The sequence below is a fragment of the Cavia porcellus genome, unplaced genomic scaffold (assembly GCF_034190915.1).
Source record: "Cavia porcellus strain 051 isolate PalLab524CR breed Dunkin Hartley unplaced genomic scaffold, mCavPor4.1 scaffold_33, whole genome shotgun sequence".
Lineage (NCBI taxonomy): Eukaryota > Metazoa > Chordata > Mammalia > Rodentia > Caviidae > Cavia > Cavia porcellus.
In genome coordinates, this window is record NW_026947516.1 from 15,169,047 (window position 1) to 15,193,960 (window position 24,914).

Here is a 24,914-nt window from a genome sequence, read left to right on the forward strand (position 1 = left end):
TATCTACTTCATACCATACCAAAATGCATACCCAGTGGTATACCCAATGGAACAAAGATTGAAAAAATGAAAAGGATAACTGCAGAAAATCTTTAATATAGAGAAGAAAAACATCTCCATGACTTTGAGAACAGAGCTAGTTTTAAAATAAGGCCAAAATGAAAAGTATGTATCGTAAAGGAGTGAAAATTGATATTAAGACTTGATTACAATTTGAAAAAATCAGAAAACAAAGGATGTGTGCAACTAAGTTAAAAGATAAGTAAAGGAAGATGTTAGTGCCCATATAAAGTATTGACATCTACAACATATAAAGAATTACTACAAATCAATAAGACAAAGACAAAGATACAAATGGAAGACAAAACTTAAATGCTGACAACCCACCCCAAACTACTGACTTCTCTCAGGAGATGCATATAAAATAATAAAATACCATTTTATACCTATCAGATTTTGGAGAAATTACAGTGTGATTATATGGAATGCTGGTAAAGACCCTGACAATGGAAGTATAAATTGCTACCATCACTAGAGAAGCACCAGTGACATGGTACGACTGAAAGCCAGCTCCCTGTGGTGACAAAGCATTCATTTTGCTGACTGCATCACTAACCAGGTCGATGAGAAGACTAAAATTCCTCACTAAGGGAACAAAGGCAGGTTATTGCTAAGCCCAAACAACATACAGAGAAAAGTTAACTTGGCAAACACAATGTTGTATATTTATTTATAGTTCCAGGATGAAATGCAGAAATCATTCCTCGACAAGCCTGCAGGCCACATTTCAGACAACTCCTGAAAGTCCATCTTCTCTATGAAATGAACTGGAAAGAGACCTCATGTTATGGTTTATATGTAGTTGTTCCCATCAAGCCTCATGGATCACAGGGGGACCTTTGGAAGGTGACCAAATTATAGAGGCTTATAGCTGACTTGCTGTTAAGAGGAAGGGTCTGATGGAATGAGGTGGGTCACTGTGGGCATGACCCAGAAGGGATTATCTCCCTTCTCAGCTCCTCCTTTGATGTCTCTGCTTTGTGGGTCCCCTAAGGTGAGCACCTCTCCTCCGGCATGCCCCTGGGCCATCTCGATCTGCATTGGAACTGTCTGACCCTGGACTGAAACCTCTAAAAAGCATGAGCCAAAATAAAGCTCTCCTCCTTTAAAGTGAGAGTGCTGGGTATTGCGCCCCAGCCCATCCATTCAACATCCATTCCATCCTTACACCTGGAAGCCAGAAGACATTCACACTGATCACTTCCTGAGTAAATATGGAGCTACTACCACTTCCTCTGTATTCACCGCTACTCCAAATACATTTTCCACTTTTGAGGTAGACAAGGGCGTGCCTTTACCTTTGTCAACTATTCAGCTATGTGCCTGTTTTCCATGCACCTATCTCATCTCTCCTCAAGTATTTTCAAAGTCCTTCTCACAGCTGCTGTGTTAGCGGTTTTCCCTGAAAGTAGATGGTAGGAGGCAGTGGTTTGCACAACTTCCTCACAGAGGTCTACACGCAAAGGTATTTCATGAATGCTTTTAACCACCCTGATTTAGGAGCCGGTCTACTTTCCAGATGGAAAACATACCCTGGTTTTAAAATAATGCTATTAATGTTGAGTAAAAGCTGCCAACACAAGAGTTCATACTATATGATTTCATTTATAAAAAGTGCAATCACCGGGCAAAACTATGCTGGTGAAATGAAGGGTAATTACCATTGTAGATGCTGGAAAGGCAGCTTGAAGGGGATTTCTAAGGGGCTGGTAATGATCTGCCTTCTTGCGTGTGTATGTGCTGGGGGTGCAATCCAGAGCATCACTTTGTTCCTTCTAGGCAAGCACTCTACTACTGAGCCACACCCCAGCCCCAGTCCCATGTTCACCTTAATCTTCTTAATCTAAGAGCTGGTTATATTTGTAAAAAAAATTATCCTGCTATATTCTTATGATATGTCTACCTTTGTGTATATGTTATATTTCACTAACAAATTTCTAAATGATTTTATAATACTCATGTCTCTTAAAAACATTTAAAAATATTTATGACAAGGTATCATTATATAATAGATCTCCAAACAGTTTTTGGAAAACCAATACAATGGTTTTGCAAAATGATAATAATTCATGCAATGGAAATATTCTGAGTTCTGTTTTACTTACCATGGAAACTGTCAGAATATGCCAAATGAAAAAAACTAAAAGGAAAATACAAAATAAAGGCTGCATCAAACAAAGTTATCTTAAGGGCTTGAATTACTTTGCTAATTACACCTCCATTCTTTGCTCATTGTGCAAAGGAACAGATGTCTGAATTTAAGCTCCTATTGAAAAATCCACCACTGAAACCGTCTTTTCAGAGAGACATGTAAAGCCTGCATTTCTAAACCTGAAACAGTGACCTGATGCACATACCAAAGAGCACATCCTAAGCTCCTTCTCACCTTCCCAGTCAAAGTTGCTTCTCTCTTTACATAGCACTCTTTTATGTGTGCTTGGCATCTTGGGAAGTCCTGCACTTCTGATCTCCACATCCGGATGGAGGTAAGGATGGAGAAGCCTGGAGGTAAGAGGGTAGGGAGATAGGTGGTTGCAGGAACACAACCTCTGTGAGTGCCGAGAGGCAGCAAAACTTGTCTCCTGCTACTCCTGCATCTCTCAAACACATGGGCGAATGTGATGAAAACGGGGCCATAGAACCTAGAGAGAACATGCGGGAAGGCTGCCTTACAGGCTTAATCTGGCTAGATTTGATTATAGCTAAGGAGATGAAGTCTAAATTTGGAAAGGCCGTCATGGTAATTAAGGATGTGATTAGATCCTTCATGTCTCCCTACTTAATGAAGAGAAGGAAACATGATGAAAATGATTTTAGTAAGCAAAACAAACTTCACAGAGTCAGTCCTCTCTATTGGTTACCAAGGAAAAACAGTCATTCTGTGTTGAGGGGAGGTCACCTCATTTCTGAGGTGGTTTGGGCACCATTTCACTCCAGAGAAAGTATGAATCAGGTCATCTGCCAGGCTGCCCATTATACCCCTAAGACTCTCTGGTGATGCTAGGAAAAGACAAAAACAAAATAAAACCTCCTCCAGCAAGGAAAATCAAACATCCCCTTGGGAAGAACATCTTTCTAACTAAAGATCCCCCCATTATGCAGATATGTTCAACTGAGTCCAGTGACAGCACTGCTCAGATTTCATGCAACTCTGAAGCTCGAAAGATCATCTGTCCTCCTACACAGTGGTTCCCAGTATGGTCCAATTGTTCTCCCTTTCCCCATCCAGGTTATTGGCAACTTCTGGAGACATTTTTGGTTGCTACATCTAGCAGATTGTTACAGCATCAGGTAGAGACCACGGACTCTGCTAAACACCCTACGATGCAGAGAACCTCGCCCCATAACAAAGAGTTATCCAACCCAAAACTCAAATAGTGCTGAGGTTGTGAAACTTTATTCTAGAAGTATACTTACCTGGGAAGCGAAGGGAATTTTTATTTAATTTTAAGTGCCTAGCTCTAGTAATCCCAGTTCGAATCTCACAGCCCTACAAATACATAAGCAAACTACTAAGTCCAGCTGAAGATTCCCTCTAACTTAAGATCATTTATAACAGAGCATCTGACATTGAGTTCACATATACTGAGCAATATGCAGCCTGTGAAGAGAAAAAAGTCTAATGATCAAGTTTAAATATTTTTTCTTTGGAAGATTGGGGGGGGTAATCAAGTAAGTAACTTTTACTTTTAGACATTAAAATTCTACTTGTTAATTACAGGAAGTGTATTTGCTTTCATTAAGTGATCAGCGTGTCTACTGGGTATAATTATCACAATGTATCAAGTTATCAAAATAATTTTAAACAGATTACTTGAAGATTGAACAAGCCAAACATGGTGGTGTACATTTGTAATACCAGCTACTCATGAGGCTGAGGCAGGAAGAATTTGAACATACAAATTGAAGGCCAGCCTGGTAACTTAGCCAGATCCTGTCTTTAAACAATTACATATATATATATATATATATATATATATATATGGCTAGGAATGTACCTCAGTGGTGAGTATCCTTGGGTTGAACCTCCAGTACTGCAAATTACAGGTTAAAAAAAAGAACAAGGAATGCAAAGTACCCTCCCAGCACTCCACAGGAGGGTCACCATGAGTTTGAGACCAGCCGGGGCTACATAATGAGACCAGCCTAAATTTACATAGAAGTTCACTGTCTCAAAAAACTATGCTTTTTACTAGAAATGAGAAAATACCACTATGGAGCCAAGAGACAAAAAGGTGAAACAAGTAATATAAGAATATGATGAACTTTATACCAGTATGCTTACTATGTTAGAGAAAACCACAATCAACCAAAACTGAAACAGAGTAAATCTGGGTAATCCTACATCTGTTAGAAAAATAGAATTATAACCTAAAATATTTCCACAAAGAAAACACTAGACCAGAGGGCTTCATACACCAATTCCTTCAAATATTTAAGGAAGAAACAATGATACTTTAAAAAGCAATAAGAAATAGACAGAGGGGATGGGTTCCGTTTCAATTTCCAACCGTGGTGGAGTTAAAGCAAAGATCACCCCATTTTCCATCCCCGAGAGCTGGCCCTTCCGTTCCCTGCTTTACCGTTGAAAGGCAGGAGACAACAGGCAAGATTAAAAACATTTTTGCAGAAATAACTTATTTGTGTCCATTTCTAATCAACTAAATTACGTTACTTTCATCCGGCTTTCAGCTGCCTCTCTCACTCTTACTCTCTGTTCTTTCTGCCTCTACTCTCAGCTTTGTCCAAGCAGGTTCTTCAGGCCACTAGGAAACCTTGCTTGTTTCTCTGTCTCCTTTTCATCTTCTCAGCACACCTGCCATGCTAGGCGCCCCCGACAGCTTCATCAAAGCCACAAGGTTTCACCCACCTCAGGCTGCTTCTATGCTTTGGTGTGTGGTGTGTGTATGTGTGTTTTAAACAGTGAGTCTTTTAAATTTTTTTCTCTTTCTCTTTTTAAAGATCAATATGTGGGCTATACCTAATACATACATTCCTCCTGAGAAGTTGATCATATACATAGAGCATCTTGATCTGTTTTTAAATTATTTTTGTTATTTTAGACAGGGTCTCGTTACCTAGTACAGGCTGGCCTCAAACTCACTTTGTAGCTGAGACTGGCTTTGCACTTGTGGTGATCCTCCTGCCTCAGCCTCCTGAGTGCTGTGATTCTAGGCGTGCACCACCACACCCAGCTACCTGGATCCTTTTTAATTTCCCTTCCCTGCTCTGCCCTTTCCATCCTTAGATCCCAATCCTATCTCCAAATCACACACCAAGCCTTCTCCATCTCCCTGGATTCCTTTTATCCCCTCTGGGAGACTGTCATTTCCCTCCAACAATCACTTGGTGCTTAAATGCCTTCCCATTCTCTCCCACCATTCAACAGAGTAACAAGAACAAGTCCCTTCATGATGTCACTCAGGCCTGGCAGGGCTCTCCTATTCCTCCACACTGAGGCGACTCCCAACTCCTCAGGGCACCCACATACCCAGCCTCCATCCGACTCCTGTTCTGCCCATCTGTACCCAGTCCCTGACTCATTTCCAGCCCTACATCATTCTGCTCATCCTTTCGGACTCAGATTAAAGTCCAAATCTGAACTCTTCCTCCTCCTTTCTGTCCTCGGTCAGGACCTCAGGCTTCCTTTAGAGACCTTTATTTGCCCTGGTGAAATGACCGGTTATTTTGCAGAGACATGGCGTTTTTGTTTCAAGACAGCCAGGTCTTGGCTCATGCAGAGAGGCTTCAGAAGAAGGCCTGTGAGCCATCAGCTGTCTCACCTGTTGTTGCGCACCTCACAGGGAGGGACCAAGGAGGCACAGGCTCGCACCTAGCACTGGCTAGTTGGGTGGCACTGTGGGAGGTACTTATCCAGCCGTAACCTTCGAAGCAATGATGCAAACACAGAACTGTTTCTTTTTACTCTCAGGGCAATGAGTTTCACTGAAGCAGAGTGTTTTACCCTCTACATTCCCAAACTTCAAAAGCCTAGATAAGAAAGAGGGACATTTCACGGGAGCCAGAAAAATACTTTATCACATCTGAAATAAAACTAAAGGCAAAAAAAGTAACAGAAGAACATTCGAGCAGCTCTTTAAATTGTTTTTGTGTCTGTGCCTGCCTGCAGCAGCTGAATTACCTCAAAAGTGACTTGAAGTGTTGAAATTCTGGCATTCTGTAAAATTATGTGACAAAAGTAGTATTATTAAAGAACAATGCAATTTGCCTATTTAATTTAGTATATACTATAAGTTTATAATGTACAAATAAAATTTTACACATTGTGATATATAAATATTAAAATGATAAAAATAAAAAGTTTCATATATCTTGAAATCTGTACATTTATAATATAGACAGGCCTCAATAAGATGCATTTTATATGATAAAATCCAGTTCTTTCAATAAGTACCTGTGGAGTGCCCACAATATGCCAATCAATGAAATGACTACTGGGAAATGACAATGAATACAATTATCTCTGCTTTTGACTAATTTGGTTTTGAACAGAAAAGGAGCCGCACTGAAAACACGAGCAAACCAGCTAATCATAACCTGAAAAATCATGTTAAAATTATTAACTGGATGACAATGCTTAAAACACAACAGTAGCTTCCTTGCAAGTGTTCACCTGAGTAACCCACCCAGCTGTAGCCACCGAGCTTTTCTAAGCCATACAGAACATCTGTGTGACACTTCTCTCATTAGCTGGATTGTGTCCTCAAGCACTGTAATGTTCCCAAGCTTGTCCACAGGTTGTGTTTGTTATCGTGCTTATGAAATTTATTTTAACATCACAGAAACCAATCGAATACAGGTTGCAGAAGAGTTCTTTCTTTGAAGACCAGGTTCATTGCTTTGGAAAGACGTAACAAAAATGAAATCACTTGGGAAATAGTCACGCGAATAAGTATGGGCAAGACACCTTTACAGGCTTAAGAGTAGTGGGACAGGTGACATAAAGGACTCTGGGGGGTGGAGGTGTAAGCTCAGAAGTAGGGGACTTGCCTAGCATGTGTTCCATCCCAGCACCATAAATAAAAGAAAGGATTCTGCACACCGATCAGCTCTCAATGCCTTTGTGTTCTCATTCTACTCTATCTCCTTCTTCCTGCTGCCTTCTCCTCCTCCTCCTAGTCCTGACGGTCCTCAAATTCACAGAGATCTGCTGCCTCAGCTTTTCAAGTGCTGAGGTTACAGGTACTACCATACCTGGCTGTCATTGTATTTTATAAGACTCTGAAACTAGAAATAAGAAGGCACTGAACTTTAGCTGTGGTTGGCTTAAGAAAGACTGCAAAGAACATCAACCAAGACTTCTTACTCAAAGCAAAGACCTAGACACTGCATCAAGGACCTCATGTCCAAACTTAAGTAAAATGTTTAGGACACCTGTATGGCACTTGGTCTGATCTACCACTTTGAAATTTTCAACAAACCATCCAACTGCTTGACCTGAGAATCAATCATGGGTGTAGATGGGGCTAGGGTAGGTGGTTGAACCACAGCTTTTGCTAGAGCAGAAATTATTTAATAAAGACTTAAGCCCACTTCCTGTTTGTCACCAGCACTACTGTACTCTGTGGTCTTGCACTAGGAAGTTTACTCAGAATTTCAGTCTGCATGAGACATGAGAGGGGCACTTTCCAAGACCTAGAGGCTAGCTTCTTGCTTTAGACCTCAGGACCCAAGGGTGAGGCTGGCCGGTGTGTGGCACGGTGATTTACACAAGATGCCTGTCTGGTGTCTCCAGCAGCATCTGAATTCTCAGCAAACTTCCAGATCAAGCACTGCAGACAGAGGTCTTCAGTGTGCTTCCTTTTCAGCACACAGCCTGGGCCCTGCGTGTAGGGCAGACATGGTGTAGACAGCTGTGGTGGAGCTAGGCTCTGGTGTAGACAGTTCTATAAAGAAGAGGCGGCAGGAGCTGAGGCCAAAGCCCATTATGGCTTCTTCCACCTGCTGCCCTGGAGGAGAGCCAAGCATCCCAGAGGTGGGCGGGTACTGAACGCAACTGCAGCAGTGGTACTTAAACAGCTAGCCAGCTGTTTCCTTGCGTTTTTCATGCATATTATCATCCTGTCCTTACTTTTGCCTAAATTACATACTTGTAGATTTGCAAGGACCCAAAGAAATAATCTCGCTGGATCGTTTCGTTGGGAGGTTAAGGAGAGGAAATGATTTCCCCTAGTTGGGAATGAGGTGAGCAGTGCTAGGCCAGTGAGGTCAGCCAGGCTTTTGCTGTATTCACCGCCCAGGCAGCAGCAGCACCTGTAGCATCAGGAATGAAGATACTGAGGCCCTGCCCAGGCCACTGGGTCAGGTACCAGTTTCTCCTCAAAATCAGGGAGATAATTTGCACACACATCTCAGCTAAAGCAACCTCAATCAGTATTTTTAAAACTGCTGTTTTGTGAAATGACTGACCATGTTCCAGTTTGTAACTTCTAAAGCCTTTCTTTCAGTTGGGCATACTGGTACACACCTGTAGTCCCAGCTATTACTTCTGGAGGCTGCGCCAGGAGGATCCCTTGAGTTGGAGACCTACCTGGGCAACACAAGAGATCCCTTAAAAAAGCACCACCAACAAAACCCAAAAGTTCTTTGGAGAAACGGATCCAAACAATTATTCCAGTCCTTTGCTGTGTCTGATCATTTCATATGTGATTTTCTTTTCAAATTACAGGTAGCTAATAAAACCAATTCAGCATTCTTCTCTGGATATATAAGCCACAATAAAGCAGGATGACCATTGCACAAATACCTTGCAAGAAGTTACCACATGGATTCCATTTACTTATTACGTCGTCAGGCCTAGGAACAGAATACCAGAATAAAAATTGTGTTGGCCAAGGTGGATTCCTGTCAGACAAAACCAGAGTAACACCGGAGGGTAGAGGGCATGCCGGGTGCTCTGTAGAACCCTTCAGCCAGAGAAATAATTAGTTTCAACACAATCATTAGGTGGTGTGCTACATACAAACAACACATCAACATCTTCTCATTTTGCAAAACAACCAGAGTTACTGAATAGTCACACAAGAGTCCAAACATTAATTGGCTCATTCCATTGACATGAAGCATCAGATGAGGCAAATCCATAGAGACTGAAAGTAGGTTAGTGATTGCTAAGGGCTGGGGGAGGGGAGTGTGGGGTAAGGACAATGCTCTCATATCAGATATTGGTGATGGTTGTACAAATCTGAATGCACTAAAACCCACTGACTTGTGTTCCTAAATGTGTGAACTGTGTGTGAATTGCAGTTAAAAACAAAGCTGTGATAACAAACTGGCTCAACAATTAAAAAAAAATCCACATGCTGAAATGTACACACGATCATTGTTCATTACTTTATTTTCCTACTTAGAGGTTTTTCAAAATATTTAAATATGAGCCTGAAGGGTTTTCATTTCTACAAACCTCATCTATTTTAGCAGTGAATGAACTAGTACCAGTGTAAGGAAGTGACTTGTGCAAGAATCACCTCAATGGACCAATGGCCAGAAGTTTCCCAGTGTTAAATCATTTCAATTAAAACATTCATAGGAGCATGTTCTGTAATTAAATACATCTGGAAAAATAAAACTGGTTCACGGCCCTGTGGTGTATTTACCAAGAATCTAAAGGAAATCAGTATGTTTTCTTTCTGGCATGAAGAGGACTTTCTTTTTAATGTAAAACTAAAAACTAAAAACCAAGGATACTGCCAGATCCAGTGAAATATGCACAAATTAACATAAATTGGCAATTGAAGTGTGGGACCAATAACTGTCCAAGACACAAAGTATGTCCTTGAGAATAGGCCTCTGGCTTGGGCATTTGCTCTGTGAGAACAGTGTCTACCATACCTATCTCAAAATAAAGCCCACCCTAATTAAGTCTGAAGTACTGGTAAAAGCATTGTGAAGAACGTCCCCAGGTGCTAATTCCATGCTCAAATTTGACACGCAAATCTAAACTCCTGACATTTCAAAATCCAGAAGGAATTTTACGTCAGGAAAATGCGTTAGTACTTTCCTCAGTACTGCCCTTCTATGTAATGGCTACGTCTTTGGTGGCCACTATTGCCAATGCAGGCCCAGGGTGACGCACAGCCACCGTGTGAATGCTGTGCATGAACCTTATATAAAAGAGGCCTTCAGCTGGGCATGGTGGTGCGCACCCTATCATCTCAGCACTCTGGGAGGCTGAGGCAGGAGAAATACAAATTCCCGCCCAGCCTGGGCAACTTAGCAATTTAGCCAGACCCTGTCTCAAAATAAAAATGAAAATATAGACTATGTGGCTCAGTGCAAAAGCCCTGAGTTTAATTTCTTAGAAACACACACACACACACACACACACACACACACACACACACAAGTAGGGGAGAGCTGAGTGAAATCACTGGGTAGAAGGGAGCATTAAAAGAAGTAGGCACCAGAGGCACAGGTCACTCGATTCTGTTCTTTCTAGAAAGATCTTACCTTAGCTCTCACCTAACTTTCTGGTAAGAAAATTTCCTGTTGGATTCAAGGCCTTCCTTTCATATTTCATTCATAATTTTTTGTAAATTAAACTATAAAATTATTTGGGCTTGTTAAATAACATACCCTTCTTACTATCCCTCACCAAAAATGTTAACCAGTACAAAATGACCACTTCCTCCCCCTCCCCCACATTTAACAGCAGAAGAAATGTAGGGAAGAGGTAAATGAGGGGGCTAAACACACTGGCTTCCTTATCAGGAATCCATCCCAGGGCTCTCCGGACTCCTGGTGGCGCTTGTGGCTGGAGCTGTCTGTCAGTGGAGAACGATAATGAAGGAGAGAGAGAGGAGAGAAAAGAGACAGAGAGAGAGAGAGAGAGAGAGAGAGAGAGAGAGAGAGAGAGAGAGGCTTTGCCAAGCACAGTTCTCTAGGAGTGCCGTGGAATTATGGCGCTTTTTACTGAGTTTTCTCCCAATACAGTCCCCCTTTAACTACATGTTGCTGACGGCAGCATTCCGGAGTGTTTGGGAAGTGACAGAAAGGTTCCTCCAGTGGCCTAAAGCCCGCGGCGGGCCAGGTGAGAGATTTTGCCTCTCTCTCAACGAGGCGTTCACCGTTGCTGGCCGGTCCCTCAATTATATTGGAACCTGCTTCCCACCTGCGTCCCGGGCCCTTAGAACAGGGGACAGGGACAAAGATGAGAAACTCAGCCTGGGTCCCATCTTGCCCCCTCCCCGCCCACCCCGCTCTGCTGATTCCACGGGTTAAGGTTCTGAGCTGAGCTCTCTCGGATTACCAGCCTCCTAGGTTGGGGATCCAGGTATTTCCTGTAGGTTTAAAGGGAACAGAATAACGGCAGGGCGGGCCAGGACTGGACTCGGAGCTGCAATCTCCAGCGACAAGGAGATGTCCCGTGGAACCAGCAAGAAGCTACTCTCTCCCAACCACTTGAAATAAGGCAGGAGCCTGCGGCCCGGGACGCGCTGTGTGCTCTCTGCACCCTACAGCCCCCGGCACCCAGCTTTTCTGCCCCCACGCATCGCACACCCAGGAGTGCAGCCCGGTTGCAGCTAGAACGTGGGCGCCCCCAGGATGAGCAGAGACGCGCACCTGGGCGTTCGGGACACCTGGGCCCGCCGCGCCCTCGCATCTCCAGCCTCACACCCCCAGGCCCCCACGCCCCTGAATCCACTGCGTGACGGAGGTGGCAGAGGCAGCGCCACCTAAGCGGGGTTGCGGCGCGCCCTTCCCGGGGAGGGGGCGCGGGGCCGTGGGGCCGTGGCTGAGGCGGTGGCGCGAGGCCAGTGCACTCGCTTACCCATGACTGGTGACCGGCGGGGGGAGCGTGGATGCGGGCGCTCGGGCTTCTGGGGGCCGGGCAGGGTCGGTGGCACAAGTTTGCAGGTCGGGCGGGCACGTGCGCGGGCCGGGCTCCGGGCTGGCTGCGCGGGGATGGTGCGCTGGCGGCGGCTCCTGCTTGGCAGGGGTGGGAGCGCGCGCGGCTCCGCCCGCACTGGGGGCCGGCCGCGCCGAGAGGGGCCCTGACGTCAGCGCCGGGGGCTTTGTGCGCCCGCGGCGAACGCCTGGTGGGGGGCAGCGGGCACCCTCGGCTGCCCTCACACCCCAAAGCCATCTCGGGGACCCCCGAGCGAGGGTGAAATGCCGATGGGGGAACAGGGACAGAGTGGACAGAGGACAGGACTTCTAGGATGGCAGAGGCCTGATCCGCATCCTAGATGCAAAACTGTTAGAGTTGGAGGGAGCTTGGAGGTCTTGGCTACTGCCCATTGTACAGATCCAGAAACTGAGGCTCAACACACTGAACAAGGACCCCCAGGATTTGGCAGCGCCGCCTCCATACAGTCCCAGATTCTTTTGTTCCCGACACGCGCTGCAGGTGGTGGCTTAATTCAGCAACTCTCCACCCCAACTGCACAAGAGAAAGAGCTTGTCAGCTTTTGGAAACAGTATTTCATCAGGGCCTCTGCAGGTGGAACCTGGGCCTTGCTCTGTAAGATTCACCAGGTGACTGCAGTCCCAACCCTAGCCGTAAAGGCGCCTGGCTTAAGTCACCTGAGGGTGGACAAGTGGCTCAGAAGACCACAGGTGGCACTCTACACGCAGGGTGGGCCCTGATGTGGTAGTATCCAAAGTCAGCCCAAGAGACCCCCGGCAGCCCATCCTGGAAGGTTCTGCGGGACCTCGAACTTCCTCCACTCAACCTGTGCTTTGCCTTCTCAGACCTCGCTGTTGAGCCTTTAAGTGAATTAATGGCTTAACAGTGGCCAGGGTTTAAGTTCCTCCTGTCCCTTTAGGAAAGAATCTTCCTGTCTGTCCCCAGAGGTATTAGAAAAGCCATGAGACCCTTGCAGTTACTGTCAGGCTAATGCTTTGTGTGACTTATCTGAGCCCAATATTTGCCTCTGATATTTTATGTCGTGTTCCTTAATTGTTTTGGAAATATATCATGATACTTGAACAGAGGGTTACATAAACAGTAACAATAGATAGCATATTTGAGGAACATTTAAACCAGAAGAGAGAGGCTTTGGGACTGAGAAAGGGAGGAGGAAGCAAGCATTTCATCTTTTGAAATTTATTGGATTAGGAAAGATTTTACCAAGGCAGAGCTCTAGAAAGCCTAATAGTATTTTGCATAAAAGGTCGGAGATTTGTGCTAGGCGGATCACGGGCTCATTTTCACAATTCCATGGGAATAATCATTCCTATCCAATCTTCATGCAGTAATAAAGTAGAAGGGAGCTCATAGGTTTAACTTTTTGTCCTCCTGTTACAATAAAGTAATCCATTTGAACGATTCCTGTATATCCGTCTGTGTAGATGATGGTGACTGAGGGCACCCTCCAGGGATAAATGACAAAGATGGACTGAGCAAGAGCAATGGGGAGCTGGTGCTAAGTCCCGGTTTAGGGAAGCAGAGTTTGTTTGGTTCCTAGGTGTTAGGAAGCTCTTAGAGATAATGCAAACGGAGGCACAAGATCCGGGCATGACAAACTGACAAAATACAACCTCAGTGAGACACCCTGGGACTAAGAATTGGAAGATTTTGAGTATTGAGATGAAAGTAAACTTACTGGCCTGCTTTCAGTCATTCCCTAGAAGTCCGTATTTTTTTTAAACTAAAGAACAGCTGTCCAAATATTGGAGCTACTCACAATGGGATGCTGTGATTAAAAAGAAAACAATTTATAACAATTGTGTATAGAATGTCAAAGGAAAGCCACATTTTAATAAAAAATTGTCCTTGCTTTGGAAGTGTCGTGGATTGATTTCAACAGTGGCTGTCCCTAAAACCCTTAAGAAAAACAAAACAGCAGTTGGAAAATGAACAAAAAGGCTACTAGCAGCGTGCAGGGATGGGTTAGTGAGCATACTTGATTTTTCTATTATTTAAAAAAACGCTGTCATAAAGTAATAACGATAATACATTTTCTCATATTAAGTGACCAAAATCCTTTCAAAGTAAAGCAAGATACACTGCAGATGGGTGACTAAATTGGTCAAGGCTTTCTTGAGAGCCATTTGGTAGTAAGTATCAAAAGACTTAAGAATATTCATAGCCTCTGACTTGATAATCCTTTTTCTGAGACTCTCTCCTAAGTAAATATCAACTGCTAACGTTGAAATTACTGCAAAAGGCTGTTTATCAGAGGGCTAGATAAAATAGCAAACAACAGGGGCTGGGGATTTAGCTCAGCGGCATAAGCACCTGCCTTGCAAGCAGGCGGTCGTGAGTTCGATCTCCGGTACCGATAAAAAAAAAAATAGCAAACAAGAGAACAAAACAAAAACAAGAATACAACAGCTGCTCAAGGGAGGGGAAGTCGTTACATAAAATTGCACTTAGCAATATCTAGGACAGTTCAGAGGCTCCTAATATGGGACGGGGTTGCTGTCCTCCAGTAGGAAGAGATCAGAGGTGCTACTAAAGCGCCTACAATGCAGACTGGTCGGTGTGGTGGTATAGGCCTGTGATCTCAGTGCTCAGGAAGCTGAGGCAGAAGGACGGTTATGAGTTGCAGGGCAGGCTTGTCGTGGTGCTTGCCTCTAATCCCAGCACTCTGGGAGGCTGAGACAGGAGGATTGAAGGTTCAGATCCTACCTGGGCAATTTAGCAAGGTCCTGTCCCAAAATTAAAATAATAAACAAATATAAAGCCCTGGGATAGAGCTCAGTGTGAAGACCTTGGTCCAATCTGCAGTACATAAAACAAATCCTACAGTCTACTGAATGGCCCACCCCCACTCCCGACAAAGAAGGATCTGGCCCAGCCATCAGTATTGCTGAGGTTGAGAAAGCCTGATTTTGTGGAGAAACACTCAGAGATTTTGGCTCTTTTCGAAACCTAAATATATATTATAACCCTTGTTGTATTCGTATATACATAAATGTATTGAAACAAAAGAAAATACATTATAGTAGGGATTATTATTTAGTTTCACTGTGCTGGATTGAACTCAAGGCCTCCCACAAGTGAGACAAGCGCAGAGCTACATCCCTCAGCCACTGATTATTTTTTCAACAACTATTTGTTCTATCATGCGGGGGCCTATGACTGAGTTCTGTTTAACCAGTGAGATCAGAGGTGCTGTCCACCACTTCCGAGTCTGCCTTGCAGAGCATTCAACAGCCTCGCTTCCCCATGACTGCCCCTTTTGCCCCTCAGTGGACTCTGGACACCTGGGTGCCTGCCAGCTTGTGTCTCTGAACAACTTAGTGCCGTGTACAACCTGCAACTGTCTTGGATACATTGGTGACCCAGATATACATTGTGATTATTTTGGGGCTATTAAGTGTTTCAGGACTGTGGGTGTGAGAGGGTGCATTGGTGATTTGACCCATGTCCTTCACACTAAGATACCTCCTCAGTACTTTTTAAATCTCTCTCTCTTTCTTTTTAATTTTGAGAGAGTCTCACTAAGTCTCTAACTTCCTCAGGCTAGAGTCCAATTTGTGATCCTCTTAACTTAGCCTGGCAGTTTTTGGGCACTGGCACGTGCCACCAAGTCCAGTTTGGGATTTATGTGTCACAGCAGTGACCCTAGCCTTACTAATCTATAGCAGTATATTTACTTATATCAAGATAGTTACAGGATATGTCTCTAGGATATGAGATTATGGAGTTTTTAGCTTTATTTTTTTGTGTTTGTGTTTTCCCAGACTTCAACAATGAGCCAGATTTTTCTTCAATGCTAAGAATTAAAGGCATTATTTTTATGATCAGGAAAAATACAGAGTTGTACCCCATGGTAGAGATGCTTCCCTCATAATTTAGTGTGTGTGTTTGTGTGTGTGTGTGTGTGAGAGAGCGAGAGAGAGAGAGAGAGAGAGAGAGAGAGAGAGAGAGAGAAACAGACAGACACAGACACAGACACAGACACAGACACAGACACAGACACAGACACAGACACAGACACAGACGAGTTTTGCTATGTTGCCCACGCTGGTCTCATACTCCTGAGCTCATGATTTGCCACCTCAGCCTGCTTCATAGCTAGGACTTTTATGAAAGTGCTACTGTGCCCAGATTAATTTTATTTTTACATTATTATTATTATTAGTTTTTTGAGACATGGTCTGATATGTAGTCCAGGCTGGCTAGCCTTGACCTTCTGGTGATTCTCCTGTCTCAGGCTCCCAAGTGTTGGGATTATCGGTGTACACCACCCAATCTAGCCCAGTTTAATTTAAAACTACAAATAAATATCAGTTCCAAGTGACTTTTATAAATATGACTGAGATTTCCCTAAATCTCATTCACTACACTGTAACACCAGCATACGATGATGAGCCCTGTGGAGAGGAGACAGTTTAATGGGGAAAGGAGAGAAGGAAAAGACCTTCACAGCACTCTCTGGAGCAGGGAAGCAAGCCAGAGCTGGCCTGGAGTAGCGCCTGGGAAGAAGAGCCATCCGGGAGGACCTTGGAGAGGAAGCAACTTGACCCTCTGTATTTCACCACAGTCAACTTGGAGAGGGAAGACAAGAAGATCCTGTTTTTGCCTGTGAGATGCTTAAGTGTCTAATTGTCTTAGGGCTGGAAAAAATAGACGCTCATGATACTCCTGTGGGCTCTTCAGTCACCTGCAGGGGACAGATGGAAGTGCACCTGGCCTTCTCCTGAGCACCTCCTTGCACATGGGGTGAGGACACGAGATGCCCTCTCACACTTTACTGGTGATCTTAATATGCAGACACCTTGCCTGCCTCCTGTCTCCTTGGATGAGGAAAGTGGATCTTGGAGACAATAGTTAGAGTATCCCAGGCCACGCATTGAGAACCCATCAAATCTAGATTTACTAGGACTGCATTCGGAGGTTCCCTGTCAGAGTCAATGCAGTCGGAGAAGTGTCTCCATCCTGCAGTGCGTGGTGGCGAATCACAGACAAGAGCCAGGGAGGACGCAACAAAGAGAAGACGGCAGCATCTGGGGGACCCTGGAGTTCAAAGTGGGAGAAAAGCAGATCCAGGCTTGAAAACACAGGTCATTCATTTCTTGCTGTCGCCTGTGAACCCGAGCAATTGACAAAGTATTTTTCTTTGGTTTGTCCTGAGCGTTTCAGTCTAGAGGTCTGGTGATGGCCACCTCTAATGCTTGTGTCTTTCGCAGGACACTGTATCTTTGGCCTGTGGCTGAGTTATCTGTTATGTGAATTTAGATCAGAACTCACAACTGTGTATCAGGAACTCACAAGGATGTCCAAGAATGCAGCTAATGTGACAGCACGTCCTTGTTTTATAGATGAAATTTGAAATTGAAATATAGAGTGAGTTTGAAAAAAATGTTTTTTTAAACTAGCTTATCATTTGGGTAAGCTGACAATGATTTCTCTTACCTCTCCTACATTTCCCAGTTGCCTGGTAACCATGAATTTGGTAACATGAATTTTGGTATCTCCCCTCCTAAGTGATTCTTGAAAAAGGAGAGGAGACCAAGAAATGGAAGGAGAGGAAAAGGAGGGGAGGGGAAAGATAAAAAAATTAAGATGTGTTATGTATATGTACCAGTTCCCCCAGGATGAGTGTAATATTAAGCTACTGCAAGTATGGAGTACTGTTAAAAATTTTAAAAAGAAAATGTGTCATAGCATCTCTCTGAGCTAAAGGGAACGTCGTGATAACTCTTCCAGTCCAATTCTCTACATTCCTGAATCCCTAGTAGACACTCAATAACTATTACTCATTCAAGTATATTTGAATGCTTTTTAGGACAAGAAATACAATTACTATTATTTCTCAAGAACTGTGACCCTTAAAAAAATTTTTTTCCCATCCCAAGTCACCTCCTACTCCAGAAGGTGACAGCTTAAATTTCACCTCCTACTCCAGAAAGAAGTTTCTTTTATCTCAAGCTAGTATAAGGCCCTCGGATTGTTGTGCAACTTTTTATATTTATAAACTTTAACAAATGTTTAAAAAAAAATCTCTCAACATCCTGAATAGCCTATGGAGAACACTCTAAACGCTGAACTTGGTCAAGTGGGGGTGCTGTGAATAAGGTCCACATCTCAAGCTGATTAGATTGGAATTTCCTCTTCCTTTGAGTTGGAAACACTCTGGTAATTTCTTTCTTTCTTTCTTTCTTTCTTTCTTTCTTTCTTTCTTTCTTTCTTTCTTTCTTTCTTTCTTTCTTTCTATGTGTATTTTATTTGCTTGCAACTAAGCTTGTTAACATTGTATAATGAAATGTACAAAGACATTAGTCTTTAAGTCAAAACTTTCATTAATAAGGAATCCTCAAATGTGAATATGCCATTTGTTAGAACACTGGTCTCTGAATATTACCTTACTTTGAAAGGTATTGGCAGACATTTGAATCAAACTCAGAGTCTTTTGAAATAGGCTGTAATTAACAAACTATTCTACATTCGTGTTTGTGCTTTTTTCCCTCCATTCCTATGCCCTCCCTTTAAAGCCCCTTCTCCTCATTCACAAAGCTCTGTTTTCATGTTATCTTTCTTTTCTGATTTTTTCTTTCCCTTCCCTCCTTTCTCTGTCCCCGCTCCCTAGTTCCCTTTTGCTTTTGAGCAGTTTCTTCATATTTTACAGTATCTATTGTACATTTTGGTTCTTATTTACAATTTCAGCTTCTCACATCAGAGAGATAATGTGATATTTACACATGTGTCCAATTTATTTCACTTATGATTATGGTCCCAACGTCTGTCCATTTAGCTATAAAATCTCTTAATTTTATTTTCCTATATGGCTGAATAATACTCCATTATATAAAACCACATTTTAAAAAATCCATTCATCATTTAAGGGGCATTTGGGTTTTTCCAAGATTTAGCTATTACAAACTGTGCCACTATAAACATGGGTGTATGTATATCTGTGGTCTGATGCATTTCATTTTTTCCAGGTAGATACTCAGAAGAGGTATGGCTATGTCAAATGAGATCTCTAAACCTTTTTTTTTTTTTTTTGGTATTTTTACCAGTACCAGAGATTGAACTCACGACCACAGGCTTGCAAGGCAGGCGCTTATGCTGCTGAGCTAAATCCCCAGCCCCTCTAAGCCTGTTTTTTGAGGAATCTCCACACTGATTTCCACAGTGGTTGCACCAGCCTACACTGCCACCAGTAGTGGAGAAGGATTCTTGCCAGCATTTGTTATTAGCTGTTTTCATGATAATAAACATTTTTTCTGGAGCATTGCTGTATTTTTTCTGTATTTATTTGCTGTTTGTGCTTTTTCTGAGAAGTGTGTATTCACTTCAGATTCTCATTTTGGATTGAGTCTTTGAGCTTGGAGGGTTTGATTTTTTTCAGTTCTTTATATCTTCTAGATATTAGCCCTTTGTCTAAAAATTTTCTCACTCTGTGGATCATCTTTTTACTTTGTTGGTGATTTCTTTTCCTGTTCAAAAAGTTTTTCATCAGATGATATCCCAGTTGTTGAATCTTTGTGATATTTTCTGTATGACCATTTTTTGTTCATAAGGTCTTTGCTACTCCTGTCTCTTCCAGAGTCCTACCTAATCTCTCTTCCAGCAGATTTAGTGTCTTTGTTTTAATACTTAGACCTTTGATCTATTTTGATTTTAGTTTACTGCATGGTGCTAGACATGAATCTAGCTTTAGTCTTCAGCACGTGGAAAGCTAGTTTTTCCAGCACCATTTATTAAAGAAGTTGTCTTCCTTCCAGTGAACATGTTTGGCCCCTTTGTCAAAGATCAGGTGGCTGAGTGCATTTGGAAAAAGAATGTGTTAGTTCATGTTTGCAGTATATAGAGATTTGATTCATCATGAGGAGTTGGCTTATGTGTATAACACATCTTACTTCTTTTTATGTCGCCTTTTCCTCCCTCCCTCACCTCTCCTATCTTTTGGTCCCTTTCCCTTAGCAAAAGATCTGTCTCCCTGTTTCCTATTTCTTATGTTTTTCTTTTGCTCTTTAATTTATTTATAATTTGGGTTTCTAGTTTAAGAGAAACCCTGTAATATTTAAGGTTATATGTCTGATTTGCTTTACTTAATATTGGGGTTTTAAGGTGCACCCATTTTCCTACAAATGACTCAAATTCATCCTTTTTATAGCAGAGTAGTACTTCATTGCCTACAAATATATTTTCTTTGTCTATTCTGGTATTTTTCTTTCTAATTTTATTGAAGTAAATTTCACACAACAGAAAATTAGGGAACTCAAAGTGTAGAATTCAGTGGTGCTTAGCACACTTGCATTGTGGTGAAAACATCAATAGTGTCTCCTTCCAAGACATTTTTTAATACTCCAGAGGTATTTGAATCCCACACTCAGTAAACAGCCATACTCCTTCCTGCCCTGCCCCAGCCTTGTGACCATGAATATACTTTCTGTCTCTGTGGATTTCTCTCTTCTGGATACTTCAGAGAAATAGAATCACACAATATATGAAATTTTGGGGGGCTTCATTTACTTCGCATCATGTAGTTGCAGGTACCAGTAGTTTACTCCATTTTTATGGTCTGATAGTATATTACAGTCTGGGGGTACTACATTTTGTTTATCTAGTCATCCTTCTGATATTTGGGGTCTCATTTTTTCTAAGTTATTTATACATCTAAATATTATTCCTCTGTCTGAGTAATTGCTTGCAAAATTGTTCCCATTGTATACGTTGTCTTTTCATTCCATTGGTTTTCTCTTTTGCTGTGCACAAGCTTTTAATTGTGTTGCATAAGTTCTGGTATATTGTACTGGCATTATCATTTAGTTACAGAAACTCTCTTCTTTCTTCCTTGATTTTTCTGTAACCTATTGTTTAAGAGTATATTGTTTAGTTTCCATTCATTTGCATAATTTATGTGTTTTCTTTTGTTGTTGATATCTAGCTTCATTGTGCTATGATGTTATCATATGCATGGTAATAATCTCAATTCTTTTACATTTAATTAGACTTGCTTTATTGCCTAATATGTTGCCTACTTTGGAGAAAGTTTCATTTGCTACTGTGAAGACTGTGTATATTTTTTAGGTGGGTGGAACTCTCTTTAGCTATCTATTAAGTCTTTCTGTTCAAAGGTTTTGCTCAAATTCTGCTATTTCTTTATTTTTTGTCTAGTTGATCTATGTGTGATAGTGAGTATTGAGATTCTTCACTATAAATGCATATGTTTATCTGATCTTTTGTGTCCAACAGTAGTTTTTTCCTAAAGTTGGGTATGTTGTTGTTTATGAGCATGTATGTTAATAAATATTCTTTTCCTGTTGGATTTTCCCTTAACAAATATATACTGATCTTTATTGACTCTTTTGATCAGTTTTGGTTTGAAGTCCACTTTGTTTGAATATATTATAGTTACGTTTGCTTGGAGGGGGTCTCATTGTATGGAATATTGCTCTCTGTCCTTTTATTTTTAGTCAATGAGTGTCTTTTTGGGTTAAATATATTTCTTGTGTAAAGCATGCTATTGGATTTTGTTTCTTGATCCATTCTGCTAGCCTGTGTATTTTGAATGGGGATAGAGACCATTCACATTAAGAGTTATTACTGATAGGCATTGACTTATTCTTGCCATTGTTTTATTTTTCTGCTGCTAATTTCTTATCTTTGTCTTATACTCACCTCCTCACCCTACCTGGTATGTTCATTAGATCTTTTGTTGTTGTCTCTTTCTAGGGTATCCATGATAATTTTTTGAAGTGCTGGTTTGGTGGTTGTACTTTATCATGGGAATATTTTATTTGTTCATCAAATTTGATAGATAACTTTGCAGGATGTATCAGCCTGGGTTGGAAATTGCTTTCCTTTAGGGAATGAAGCACTTCAAGTTCTCTCAGCCTTTAAAGATTTTTGTTGAGAAGTCTGTTGTAATTCTAATGGGTTTACCTTTATAAGTTATTAATTTTTTCTCTGCTTGTACGGTTCTAATCTTAAAGTATTAAGACCTCTGAGATTCTGACTGTGATGTGTTGTGGAGAGATTCTTTTCAGATCATGGCTATTTGGGCTTCTATATGCTCCACTAATCTAATGTTCAATTCTTTTCCCTTATTCGGAATGTTTTCTGTTATTATTTTAGAAAGTAATTTTTTATACCATTTTTCTACCTTCTGATTTTTCACTAATTCCATTTAATCTTCAATTAATCTTTGGTTTATCTAGGAGCAGTTTGATCTAATTTTCATGTTTCCACATTGTTTTTAAGGTAGCTCTCATTAACTGGTCACCAACAACAGCCCTGCCTTCTAGTCCCAACATTGTCCTTCCACTGGTCACTTCTGCTGCCCATACTTTTGATGGAATTTAATTGCCTGAATTTTCTTAGTAGCTTTTTCATGCACTCTAATTCTCTTTTATGCTGATGATTTATGTTTTGCATCATTTTGTTTAATTCTATTAGCTTCTCATTAGTATCTTCTGTAGACTCGCTGACCATTTTGGTTATTTGGACCAGTATCTGTTCACTTATATTGTCTGTTGAGCTTGCAAAATGTGTGATTGATCTGTGTTGTTATCTCATCTGATTTCATTTTGAATAATTTGACCATGTGGCTTTTGGTCTCCTCACCCTTTGATGCACCATGGATCAGCTTTGGGTGAATTCGGGTTTTTGGAACCATTTTGTTTCTTTGCCTTCTCATATTTCTCTCTCTCTCTCTCTCTCTCTCTCTCTCTCTCTCTCTCTCTCTCTCTGAATGTGTGTGTCTGTCTGTTTTGAGGCTTGTGAGTTGATTACAGTGGAAAACTTTGTTGTTACTATGGGCAAATCTTTCATTAATGTCTACTTTTTTGCAGTGTCCTCTAGGCAGGGCTAAATATTGACCTTTACCTCTATCCCAGGATCTAACCATTCTCATTCACTTGGAATGGGAAATTGCAGCATGTTTGGCTCAGTACCCTGTTGTCCAAGAATGGGCTACAGTATTGTTAAGGACTTCAAGACAATCCAGGTGTTGGCATCCTGAGAAAATCAATTAATAGCAACACAACTATGTCACGTTAGCTATAGTAATAAAATCTGCATCAATTATTGCATCAAAGACAAATTGAATACTGACAAACCCTAAGGACTAATAATGTACAAACATTAACCATAGAAAAGAGACATATAATTATAGTATGCACAATAAAACAAATCAAATATTGAGCTACTATTGACCTACAGAAAATACCTACTAATTGGAACAATTCTACATCCACTAAAAATAGAATGGTATTCTTCAGTGATAGTGTAGAATTAATTAGCTATTTAGAGATTCACAAAGCTTAGTAGTTATGCTAGTATAGGTAGAAGGGTTGGAAAACCAAAGAATGAAGTAAGTAAAATTTGAAAAATTAATCAATAGGATATGAGGAGATGGAAATAAAAGTGAGATATGGGGGTCTTATTGAAGATCAAAAGGAAATTAATTGTGTTAGCAAGAAGTTGCAGGAAAGAATGAGAAAAAAAGAAAAAAGAAAAACAGAAAAGTGCAGAAAAAATAAATATGAGAAAAGAAAAAGTTGGAAGCGAACAGAGAAAAAGAGAAAAAAAGCTGAAAGAGCAACAGATCAAAAAGGGAAATAAAATCCTACTGACTCTCCCCAAACCTGATAAATAAAACAGAAAATAATAAAAATAAAATAAAAATATTGAGTCAAAGAAAACATCCCTCTGCAGTTTTGAATGAATGGTTTCCTTCTAGGATCTGCAGTCTTGGAATCCAGCTAGTCATGCTTTTCTCCACCTAGCTTTAGGGTCTGTCAGTTTTTAGGCAACTTCCCTGCACTGAGGCCCTTCTATCCATTCACCCTAGGCTGTGGTTATTGTCTAAGCAAATGCATGTCCTTGTTCATATTGCAAGATAAGAAACACGATCAGCCCTCTGGTCTCTGCTTAATGTAAGCTACAGGGTGGGGGTTTAAGTGGCCTGTTGAACTTTGTGTTGACACTTACGGTATCTGGTTGCTCCTGATGGAAAGCAGGACCTGTATCATTCCTAGCTTGAGCCTACACTTCTCAGAGATGTCTATGTCTGGCCCACACCCTTTTTGTGGTGGTCTCTCACCCACTCACTTTGGAAAGGTGCATTTTGGCTCCTGAAGTTGCTAAACAAGTCCATACTTTTTTCCTTGGGTCTGCTTGTTTTTCAGCCTTACCTTCTCTCATCAGTTGTTGTCCTCATCCAGGAATAGGCCAGATGGTGAATGTGTGGCTTTGCTACTTCATGCCAAGAGAAAGTAAAATGTAGAGGCAGCTTAGAGTTGGTGGATGATCATGCCATGTGACCGAGATGACCTGCTTGCTTGCGTCTGGAGCCTCACTTTTCTCTGTATTGCAATTTTTACTCATTAGATTGGATGTTCCACATGGGCAGAAACCTTCTTTATTCTGATTGCCGCTGTAATTCCTGTGTACAGAGTATATCAGTTTTAAAAGTCTTTGTTAAATGAATGAGTAGCTCCTTAATTGTATATAATCCTGAATACAAAGATCTTTTTATTATTTTATTTTTTGCCATCCTGAGCTTCATACATGTTAGACAAGTGCTGTACTACTGAGCTACATCCCCAGGCACAACAGAAGTACTTTGAAAATTCTTGTTCATGTAAAAAATATCATCCAAATGTGGTGGTTCACTCCTGTAATCCCAGCATTCTGGGAGGCTGAGGCAGGAGGATCACCATTTCAAGTCCTGGCTGGACAATTTAGCAACAGAGAGAACCTGCAGCAAAATAAAAAGGAACTAGGGATACAGTTCCAGTTCAAAAAAAAAAAAAAGAAAAAAGAAAAGAAAATCATGATATCTTACATGCATCATTTTACATGTTGATTATTCTACCTAACATATTAACTATCCATATTAACATATTAACTAGATGTGTTTGGTGAACACATCTAAATTTTTTTCTATCCTGTGGATAAATGTATTGATCCTGACAAGCTTTCTTCC

At 41.5% G+C, this 24,914-nt stretch overlaps 1 protein-coding gene across 2 annotated transcripts in view; it reads right to left on the minus strand.

Annotated features, from left to right (window-relative positions):
- The window catches only part of Gpm6b (glycoprotein M6B), a 148,094-nt gene extending 136,030 nt beyond the window's left edge, over nucleotides 1-12,064 (minus strand). Inside the window, exon 1 of one of the 2 annotated variants that reach the window (XM_063242764.1) lies at nucleotides 11,852-12,064. In XM_063242764.1, coding sequence (XP_063098834.1) covers nucleotides 11,852-11,855 — 4 coding nt within the window. In that variant the 5' untranslated portion in view covers nucleotides 11,856-12,064. The remainder of the gene's footprint in view (nucleotides 1-11,851) is intronic. The other variant, XM_063242763.1, reaches the window with a different exon arrangement.
- Nucleotides 12,065-24,914: the final 12,850 nt, after the last annotated feature.